Below are 12072 nucleotides of genomic sequence, written 5' to 3'. Positions count from 1 at the left end.
ATACTTAAAAATTTATATTTCAGTACCTCTGAAGTTGTAAATTAATTTAAACACCACAAGTTACATATGTACCTTTTTTGGAACTACTTACAAAGAGGTTGGAGTATAACAAGAACTATCAGGACAATATAAGAATCACAGTAGGAACTAATGATAACAAATATATGATCCATTCAAAAGAAAGTGGTATAATTAACTGTATTGTTACTGGGATGACTGTAGCATTGTAACTCCCTAACCTTAATGCTCTCCCATCTGGGGACAATGTATACTAACATACTGTTACTGGCATGACTGTAGCATTGTAACTCCCTAACCTTAATGCTCTCCCATCTGGGGACAACATATACTAACATACTGTTACTGGCATGACTGTAGCATTGTAACTCCCTAACCTTAATGCTCTCCCATCTGGGGACAACATACACTAACATACTGTTACTGGCATGACTGTAGCATTGTAACTCCCTAACCTTAATGCTCTCCCATCTGGGGACAACATACACTAACATACTGTTACTGGCATGACTGTAGCATTGTAACTCCCTAACCTTAATGCTCTCCCTTCTGGGGACAACATACACTAACATACTGTTACTGGCATGACTGTAGTTGATGCTAAAAAATTTTAATACATATCATCATCTGTAAAATGTTGACATAAAATAATTATCCAAAAAGAAATGGTAGTAAAACAGGTGAGTTTAATTTTGACAACATACTAGTATGAGCTTAAATCTTTCGTTTATAATCTTTACTGTTTTATGTATGGTCTAATAAGGTTAATTAGAATCAAACTGAGACATAATGCAGATTCCTCATGTCTTTATTCTTACCAAACTAATTAAACTGAACTACCTCATTATGAAGGGAGACTTACCAAAGTATACCACAATATAAATTATTTGATAACAAAATAAAAAGTATACACAAATAAATCTGGATTAATTGTACTCCTAAACGTTTTATTTATTTCCAATCATTTTGGTGCAGTGTTTGATACTATCACTTGATAAAGCTGATCCACCGAAGTTGGTAATAAATAGAAGTATTTTCTACGGATCAGTCATTTCTTGAAATTCGATTTTTACAATATTCAGTTAATATTCAACTTGTACAGAAAGATATATCCCAGGCACAAGTTCTGTAATTAAAAACTATTCTAATGTCCTTCAACATGATAGAACTTTTTGCATACTTTATTCAAAAATAAGAAAGTATACAGTCTATACGTACTAGTTCTGAGAAACCTTCATTATCTAAACCCCCTCTGGAAAATCACAAACAAGTAATAATAAATAGTTATAGAATTTCTAAACCAAAATATACCACACATAAAAATAAGCATAGTTCGAACAAGTAATTCAAGTAAATAATAATTTTAAACCATTTACCCTGTCATAAAAAAAAATGTAGAAAGAATTTATATTTTTTGGAACAGTGAATATTAAAACCACTGTTTGCATGACTAATGAATAATGGGGAATCTTCATTAGGACAACTTCCTCCAACTTCGATTAAAATGACTCAAAACCTCACCTACGATAATTTAAACCTTTTCAAAACTTACAATATATAATAATAATAATAATAAAAATGTTATCACTTACTTAAGTAATACAAGAATATCGGAATCTTTTACTTCTAAAAATGTATATAACATGATGTACAAATGTAATAAAACCATAGATGCTTCAAGCTAGAAAAACATTAAAGTACACACATTACAATTTTAAGTAACAAATGTTACAGTTTACTAAATAATATAGAAATTCTATAAAATCAAATTAACAATGTTCCTATAATTATCTGGTATTTCATAAAGTAAACTGAATACAATCAAAAACAATATCAAACAAGTTAAGCACTGAGTTCTGTCTGTACATATTTCTCCACTAACAACTGAACTAAAACGAATCTTGTGATACGTAAACTTACACCTGATTAGAACACAGGAAAGATGTTTATAAATGCACAAAATAATTCACTGTTCAAAACACATTTTAAAACTACACAATATCAAGCTACAAGTCTGTTTATTTACAATATAAGATGAAATAATATTAACCAATAAGAGTGCAATAAATTAATAAAACACTTAAATAGGTAGTTAAAAAGATGAAGTAAATATAAGAGAACCCTTAGAAACAAAATGGATATAAACAGAGATTTAAACCTATGTGTGTGTGTGTGTGTGTGTGTGTGTGTTCTTATAGCAAAGCAACATTGAGTTATCTGCTGAGTCCACCAAGGGGAATCAAACCCCTGATTTTAGTGTCGTAAATCTGTAGACTTACTGCTGTACCAGCAGGGGACTTAAGCCTGGGAACCATGGAAGTAAATTTTTGTTGCTGTAAATGGTGCCACTGTAAAAATATGCTAATTATATATGGAAATAGGATTGTAAGAAATTTCATGTGCACTGTGGTTTATTCTCCTGAAGACAGTGGAATCATTTCTACTGAAACATGTAGAGTTTTAAAGTTTTTTTTCAACTTATATTTTTTTTAAATTTTCAAATAAATTATTGAACAAGTAAAAAAGTTAATGTCTCGTTTGAAATCTGATAGAAATTTAAATGCCACCCAAGAACAATTAATTTCAATTTGTAATGGAAGACAACTGTCTGTAAAGAATGTTTTTTTCAGAAACGTCAATTTTTTCTATGTCTATTTTGTTTCATAAATGTTTCAAAAGACAATTAACTTGATACTAGTGTGTACACTTGAAAAAAAATACAGATTTAATGTGAAGACTGAATATATGTTAGAAATAAACTGAATTGTTATTGAAAGTATGTTAAATGTCATGAACTGTCTGTAATTTTAAAGTAACAATGATGAATCAAACTGTGTGGTTTCAATAAGCACAAGTGATACTTAAATATAATTAACGGCACAGTTTTAAAATAAAACTAGCAAGTCATACATACAGATTTAACTTTAAGCAAGGCCAGCATTTTTAATAAATTTCCTTTCTGAATCAAATTTGTTGTGATTTGATACAACTTTGGAAGCATTGAAGAGGTGATTTTGTAAGTTAGAACATTACTTGTTTATTTTCACATAACTTTTACATGTTTGAATATACTGTTCATGTTAATGTAATAGTTATAAAAGTCAGTTTAATTTCACAAATTACATTACAGATAACTAACCTTTTTCTAACTACACACATTTCTTTTGACCATGTATGGTCAGCCATACCTTTTTTCCAGAAGTAGTTGTTCTTAATAAAACAAGTTACACACCTGTATCAACTTGTTACATGCTGTAATAATCTATTAACACATGAAACAGCACAGTAGGACTTGTTATACATTCACAAACTTCACATGTATGAATTATTTTAGAACAAATTCAATACACTGTATCTAACTTAACCTTGTGAAATCCAATACACTTCTAAATTTTAATTTTTGTTTCTATTTTTATTTTTAATATACAGTGTAGTAGATTCATAAATGTATTGGTGTTATGCCATATTTTAGTGCTTTTAACACCCATACAATTGGTTCAACATGTATTGCCATTTGCCGGTTCCAAGGCAGTAAAATCATGTCACTTCTTAACGTTTATCCTCACTTTATGTTAGTTGTTAGAATTTTGTTTCTTTAGAATCAAATGAAGAACAGTATTTTATTTGTAATGTGTTACCAAATTCATTTCATTTTACCAGAAAACAAATTATTTTTGACTGCACTTCTAATAAACTTAAGAATTATTAACATAGTTGGAATTTATACAGACCACATATCAAATTACTTGAACATTACGATGTATAAAGCCGTGCTTACAGAAGTAACATTGGTTTTAAAAATTATGTTACAAACCTCCAATGTAAACATATATCTGTGATTTTGACACTATTATACAAAACAGATTCAAAATGACAACTTTGAAAACAATGAGATGGTACACTATTCTTGTTTGTTTACACCCGTCAATCTAACATTAAAATTACAGTCATAGTACACTGAAACATAATATTTTACCTTGTAAACACCATGCAATTAGAACTCAACTTGAAGACAGTTCTAAACTAAGTACAATAAAGCTACACCACGTGAGCATGTTACCCATTTTCTGGTTTCCAATCTGTACCTTGTCCAATATCCAGTCACAGAACTAACTGAATCTTTAATTATTGACAAAAAAAACCTGTCATTTAAAAAAACACCTCATTCTGACTCCGAGTCACTGTCATCAAATCCTGACAAATCAATGTCTTGTAGTAATCCACGACTTAATGCATATTCCAGAAGAGCAAGGTGACAGAAAACATACTGATCAGGCATTTGGATACTGTGGGCTCGCTGGGATCGAATCTTTTCTACTGTTCCTCTAACATCAATTGTTCCGGTAGCTTCTAGTTGTTGGATACAGATATCCAGTGTAATAAAAGTACCTAAACACAAACATCAATATATAACAATAATACTATTTAGAGAACCTATCTACTAAATAATTCATATTGAGGACAAACTGTTGGATGGCAGCAGTTCACCTGGTGATGAAATGCTGCACTACTTACATTCACTTATCCATTATCCTGAACCTAAACAACTGTCTTAATATCTACAGATATCAAAGAAAAAAAATCTGGTGAGGTTATTTTTTTTAAAAATGTATCACCAATTTATAGTACATACTACTAATGACAACTGTATGGAAGCTTGACATGTAGCTGTTCTATAGTTTCAGTTTATAATAATTTAGTACAGGTTATTAGTGACAACTGTATGCAAGCTTCACATACAGCTGCCATATGAATTCTTCAGTTTAAAAAACAAAAGAGTATACATTTTAAAACAACAAATAATGACTCATTGTTGAAGTTTTATTGAGGAAGGAGAGCTTGTTTTATAAGTTACACAATTAAAAAATACACAAGATAAAATTGCAGAATTATTAATGAACAATATTCAAAGTAATCACTGAGATATAATCAAGTTGAAATACAATACAAAGGTTCAAAATTTTAAAATCTAATAAGAATAGATGAATTTATAAATATACTTTAAATACTGATAAAAAGTAAAATATATAAAAACATGGACCATTGTTGTTAGATTATCTTTTCTCTTATTTACTGACTTTACTTTTCAGGACTTGTATTACTATGGCAATCCTTTATTAATACTTTCAAGTACTGTAAGAAGATATATTTATTTGCATTAACCATTGCAATATGGACAATACTGCAATGAATGCCATGATTATTCCATCTTACAAATATGTGAAATGTATACCAATCAAAGCCTACTTTGAAGGAAGTGTGAGCTGTCCCTACATTTATTTTTAGCCTTACCTGTTCTCCCAATACCAGCACTACAGTGAACAGTAATAGGTGGACCACGAGGATGTCCCTTCCATTCTGTTCCTAATGCTTGTAATGCTCGGGCCTGTTGCTCTCTTACTTTGTCACGAAACGTCAACATGGCCAAAGCTGAGTGAGGAACTCCATAATCAGGCCAGCTGATAAATTGCAAATGGACAACTTCTCGACAAAACTCTGTCTAAATGAAGAAGTACTGAATATAAATGAAAGAAACTTCACTGTCAGTGTGGAGAGTATATCCTGATAGACAAGATTCTTACACTGTACAGCATTTCCAATCCCTACACAAGTTTCCTTTATCAGAACAGATCCTAAAGTATTGTGTTAACAAGAACTAATGACCTGTGTTAAAACTTTAATTGACAATAACTGCCTGGAGTCATGCAGCACTTTGAGCTTTGATCTATATTAGTGCCTTCATTGGGTCCTCAAAAAACAAACAAGTTAAACATTACTTAATAGGAAAGCAGGTATAAACAAACGTTTTGTGTCACACAAAGGTTAAACAGTCTGGTCAAAGACACCAAAATTCAGACATCTTCAGCAGAACCTAGGCAAGTGGAACCCATTAATGATCTAAAGGTAATAATACTTGCTCTGCTAAAACTTACAGCAAGTATACTACAACCAGACAAACACTACAAGGGTATAAATGTAACCAAGCATCAAATTCATATAAATAAGAAAACATCATCTGTGTACCGATATAAAATATAGAGTTTCAACACCAAAAATCCTCTCAAAGGAGTACAATATACATTAACTTTCCTTGGGTGTCTTTTAAGTAAACCCCAGCAGCTCTACAGCCTAGAAAAAAAGATATACAATTAAATATATATATGTATAAAACAAAAATATTTTGTGAAATTATTTTCACTACTAAATCAAGGTATTATAATTTCATGATGGAGTTGCACTTTCTGACAATTTTTTACACATACCTCTGCAAAATAAACAAATTAAAAGTCTGTGAAAGACTGGTGTTTTTAACATATACGATTTAATTCAGAATATCCTAAAACATACAATCTCATTGAAAGTTATCCAGTCTAAACGTGTGACAAAATCAAAACAATCACATGACAGTAAAGCATTTTGAACATCTTGCATTTTTCTGCTGTATCTAATGAAAAAGTCACACAGTTCTAAGTGAATAACCCACATAATTTCAATCAAGAACAGCGGTTCTTTTAAGATAATTAGTAAAGTACATAATACATACATTACTGAAAACATCTTATTTTGTTACCTTTAAGTCTGTAAGAACCAGACTTGAAAGAATGAAATCTTTGAAATGTTCGACCCCATTGTTGAAGATGTTGAAATCACCATAGTTAACACTGGTTTCTTCCTGTTTGGGCCAGTACTGACCACACTTCCCCCTGCTACGCTCAATTGTACGTGTTGTCATGACAATCACTAATGACTTCTGTTCCCAAACCATTTGCCAGAAATCAGAAAATGTCTTGGGTAGAGGACCTTTTACAAAGTATAATTGTAGATACAAAATGTACCCAGTATTAACAGTTTAATTGTACTTTATACAATTATATTTTAAAATGTTTAAACTTTTCTTATACATACCGAAAGTTTCTGCTACAATGTACAGAGCTAGTATAAAACTAGTAATACATATAATCACTGTGACATCAATGATACACAAAATGTAGCTTAGAAGTTACATTTTTACATTAAAGATGTTACTCCACTTAATTACAAAAACAAAACTTTGCTGCCGAACTTTCAAGTGTCAATGTCATAAAAAATTAACATTTTGTGCCATAGTTACTTACAATTTTATGTCTACACAATGTCCACAATGAAAATTTTATGAAACATGTAACACAAACTTTCAAATGGTATTCTAATATATTCTAAAATTATCATACTTTTAAAATCTTTACCATTGTATTGATTGAACAAAGGCTTAGATATACTTCAATAAAACACCTTGAACCTTATTTCATGTTGCAGTGCCAACCCTCTGAGGTTAATGTAAAGTTGAGGTTTTAGATAAAATGCAGACAGTAAACGTTTGATGAAGAATATTTAGATCTTGATGCCCCAGTCCTCATCAGTAACAAGAACTATGCTGATTTTGTCTTTTCTTTGATTTCAAAAGTGTTTTTTTCTCAGATACACACAAGTGTTCAGCAGTAAACGGAGCAAGTTGTTTTATTGCACAAACAACTGATATTTAACAGCTTTTTACATGTATAAAAGGAGTTATTTCATTAAATAATTGTGTTTTTCTATTTGCACCTTCCTAAAAGTTTATTATTGGTTTTAAATACAGAAACACCTGAAAGTTTCAAATAAAACTTCTATGTTATATCTCTAAATTGCACATCAACACTTATAGTCATGTGCAAGGAATAATTGCACTGCTATATCTTAAGTGTTAGCAAGAAGTTAATGAAGCTGCAAATACAAAATATCATTTGTGGTTTTATTTCAATTCTGATATAAAACTGAATAAATAAGTCAATGTAGTGTTACACTTACCAGGTCCAGTTGAATGTCTTTTTGAATAAAATAATGTTAATAAAAAAAAAACTTGAAATTTGAAAGTGGAAATTGTAAGTATCAAGCAGGTGCTAAAATATTTCCAAAAATAACTTTTACTTTAAGTATTCAATGTAAATCTCCAGTTATGTTTGAAATGTCAAACTGTAAGTAGTTGAATGTCCAGAATGAATACACATATTCACATCGAAACAAGTTAAATAAAGGTATTTTGTTTTCAGTATAAACTGTTTTTCTCAAAACTTCAAACTAATTAAATAGAATGTTACAGGAAACTCAACAGTTTACACGTGAATAGAAATACTTCCCACGAAATGCTACATTAAATATTATAAAAATTATGAAAGAATCACCTCTTTCCTTGAATATTCCTTTCATAGTTTTTAATAGTGAATCTTTTTTATTATTGGAAAATTATGTGCAATTTCTAAAAAACATTACTAAAACTTTGCAGTTTTCCACACCAAAACAGATAAAATTTAATTTAATGATATTTCTATACAATACCTTGTGTTGAAATAAAAGCCTTTTCTTGTTGAAATCCATCCACATAATTAGCATTAACATAATCAAGGGACGGTTGGTCAGTTGGACATTTAAGTTTTACACGGGAGTGGTCATAGCATAATACATCACTGTACCGGTTTTTTGGTTGATTAGGTTTCAATCTAAAATTATAAAATAATGAAAAGAACCAGTAAAACATTAACATACTTCTCAAAATAAGCAAAGTTCTATTCACAAAAATTTCTTATTGGTAGTAATTTCTAATTACCCCTGATCCAGAAACCTTTCAAAGTTTAAAAAGAACAGACAGTATTAGTATTTCTGGATGAAGGAAATATTATAATTAAATTACTATTTATTGATTTCATGTAACACAAGCTTACAAATATAGCTTTGCACATAACATGCCTTAAGCCTAAAATGCAATTACATACAAGTTTTACTTTTGTTTCTTTCATGTTAACGTGTTCAGTGCAGATGACAAGATAACTCTTCCAAGCCGATCAGTAACGTAGTACCACGGACGAGTTAATTCGTTCTCAATAATACCTAAATTCAACGCTAGCTGTCAGCACTATACATGCATTTGACCTACTAACAAACTGTTTTACTTTCAATCCAAAATGGCATCACAAAAAAAAGTTACAAAAGGAAGAAGCATTAGAGTTGTATTGTAGCAGCTGAAATACTTGGCAGTCAACAGGTTAAAGGTCAGCTGCCTGAAAATAATGTTCAATGAAATAACTCTTTCAGTATTGAAGATTATCATCGAATACTGAGTATGTCTACAAAGAAACAGAACAGTTGACTTCACAAGATCATGGCTAGCAATCTTCTGATGTTAATCAGCTTTAGCGAAGAACACACATAAACATGGATAATTTTAAATGTTCATAAGAAGGAATAGAGCATTATTTATTTATTTATTTTGTATGTTTTGCAGCACTTACGATCCCACTTAAACAAGTATGTTTTATACACTTCATACTTTCATCTTACAAAATTAAGTTTACATGTTCTGTTAACAGACCTTAACACATTTCAATTGAAACTGTATTTCAGTTTGTAACTTTTGATGCTAAGAATATGGTGTTGATCATAATTTACAATATTTCACATCATGGCCTATAATTAACCAACTAATTTTTCCAAAATTATGCCATGGATGTTTGTACATTTTACTCTAATATTTAACTGTCATGATTATTTAATAGCTTAGCAATTCTTGGCTCAGCATGGCCAGATGGTTAGGATGCTCAACTTGTAATCTGAGGGTTGCAGGTTTGAATCCCCATCACACCAAACATACTTGCCCTTTCAGCTGTGGGGTGTGATAATGTGATGGTCAATTCCACTATTATTTGATAAAAGAGTAGCCCAAGAGTTGGAAGCGAGTAGTGGTGAATAGCTCTAGTCTTACACCATTAAAATAGGGATAGCTAGCGCAGATAGCTCTCCTGTAGCTTTGCAAAATTCAAAAACAAACATTTATTAAGCTAGACTAGCTCTTAACATTTTAAACTGATCAACACTTGTCAGACACATCACCATCACCTTCATCAACGTTTCAAAAATATTCTTTGATTAGTTCTTCAGGCTTAAGGTTTTTATTTCCTTATTTAAAATATTTTGAGCCATGTTCATAAATATATGAGCACCTTATAAACCAGGAAACCAAGTTAAAAAAACAATTTTGTCCATCAAACTAACATATGTTCATATTTACTAAGAAACTACATGTCCTTGAGAATGCAATTCTCGACATTTTTTTTCTTGTGTAATGACCCCATTCCTCCTCTGTTATTATGAGGACACCCTGTCATTTCAACCCTTTATTACATGATCAGAACAATGCTTAACATAATTCTTTTAAAGCAGAAGTAGGTAAAGTTTAAATATCAGTTGCTAGGGAATTTGTCAACTATTTACACCAGTGTACAATAAAAAAATGGTGAGAAATAATATGTTTTTGTGGGACAGTAATTATAATTTGCTGAAACAGGATAGAACAACTGAAGGTAGTAGGAAGTTTAGAAGACTTAATAAACTGAATCTGGGAATTTTTAGCTTCTTAAAATTGTTTTCATTTAAATTACATTTGTTTGAAAGCAATATACCTTTCTATGACAAGACATTAGGTAAGCCTTGTTTTATGTTTAAAAGTACACAAAGTGATGGCAAAATACTCTAACTACACTAGCTATACCCTAGTTTTGAGCTGATAGACTAAAAACACCTAGTCAACAATGCCCACTGCTTATGTTTCTTTGATAAAGTAACAGAATATGACCATCAGCTTTACAATGCACCCACAGTCCCAAAGTGTGAAGCAAATATTTTAGGATAGCTACATTAGATTAGGTAAAACAGGCAAAACAAAAACAGCTTGTTGGTAACACAATTCCATAATGTAATGTGACATCTACATTCCAAAAGTGATTTAGAACTTATAATGGCACGAACAGTATTAGACAAAGGGCAATAGAACAATAACTTTAATTTTAAATAGGTGTGTACTGTTATGGGTTTAAAGTTGCTTAGGATAAAGCAATGTAGTTTCTTGTTAGAATACAAAGTCAATGTTGAAAAAAAAAAGTAATATAGATATATTTCAATTTTATTTTTAGTGGTTATGAGGTTGGCTAAACTGATCAATGCTGCATAAACTTAGGAAAAAAATAAAACAGATAAAATATAGTTTTAGAAGGTCTTAGAGCACACAAATCAAATTTGAAATTTCCAAGATGAAGAAAAGACGTTTTAACCTTAATATGAAAATCTATTTGCACATAGAGGAGATATATTCACAGACAAATCTTGAGTTAAAATACTTCAATAAAAAAAACATGATTTTTAGCATACAAAATACCTGGAAAATGTTCTAAAAGTCTGCCAAATTTGATGAAGATGCACACACTGTATCAAAATTTATAGTATTAAAACTAAAAAGGTCCCACAGTTGGTCCAAGGGACACAATGATGACAAAAAAACCCACTTGTACAGAAAATTATATGAAAAAACAGCTGGTATGGGTAGAGAAAGCACTCTCTCCACCCATAACAGCCGTTTTTACTTATATAATTTGGCCCAAAGGACTGACCTCATATAGAGGGTTAAATCATACCAAAAAGGTTTTGTACCTGAAATCAAACATTCAGAGAAACTATAGTAAAACCTCATAATTGATAGTATTTAAATGAAACTACTGCACGATTTTTATCACATAACTTCTTGTATATAAAACCTACTTTGCAATATTAAAAGTTCCTTCCAAAGGTTTACTTTTAATATCAGCATACTCTTCATATAGTCCTTTTCTACCCTTCTGACAAAGATGCTGAATGAACTCTTCAAGTAACATGTTCCCCTTTCTGTCATCTTTTGAAGAATCTCTTTCAGGACTAGATGCTGGGGAAGTGGTATCCTCATCTCTAAGTTTGTCCTCCACAGAGACGTCAGCCCTGGCAGAACATGGAGAGAGCATTGTATCCTGATCCTGTTTCTGGAAAAAACAAATAGAAAAAGGGTAACAAAATCCAAATGTTATAACAGAAAGAATTCAAAGTATGTTCATTATAAATAACTCTGAGACAGTTTCATATAAGTAGTTCAATTAATTGTGAATTATTCTGAAGAATAGGCTTAGTGTCTAAAAATTACAGTTAATCATTTTTATAAAAAATAACCAGTTATTCACA

General features: G+C 30.7%; 1 protein-coding gene across 3 annotated transcripts in view; it reads right to left on the bottom strand.

Annotated features, from left to right (window-relative positions):
• Positions 1 to 1174: 1174 nt before the first annotated feature.
• Positions 1175 to 12072, bottom strand: part of LOC143239269 (tyrosine-protein phosphatase non-receptor type 9-like) — a 58868-nt gene continuing 47970 nt past the window's right edge. For all 3 annotated transcript variants that reach the window (XM_076480200.1, XM_076480187.1, XM_076480193.1), the window contains 5 exons: positions 11623 to 11876; positions 8374 to 8534; positions 6590 to 6819; positions 5311 to 5518; positions 1175 to 4407 (listed from right to left, as the gene is read on the bottom strand). In XM_076480200.1, coding sequence (XP_076336315.1) covers positions 4181 to 4407; positions 5311 to 5518; positions 6590 to 6819; positions 8374 to 8534; positions 11623 to 11876 — 1080 coding nt within the window. In that variant the 3' untranslated portion in view covers positions 1175 to 4180. The remainder of the gene's footprint in view (positions 4408 to 5310; positions 5519 to 6589; positions 6820 to 8373; positions 8535 to 11622; positions 11877 to 12072) is intronic.

This window comes from Tachypleus tridentatus, chromosome 2, assembly GCF_004210375.1.
Source record: "Tachypleus tridentatus isolate NWPU-2018 chromosome 2, ASM421037v1, whole genome shotgun sequence".
Taxonomy (NCBI): domain Eukaryota; kingdom Metazoa; phylum Arthropoda; class Merostomata; order Xiphosura; family Limulidae; genus Tachypleus; species Tachypleus tridentatus.
The sequence above is the reverse complement of the archived record's forward strand: the minus strand, read 5'-3'. Positions and strand labels throughout refer to the sequence as shown.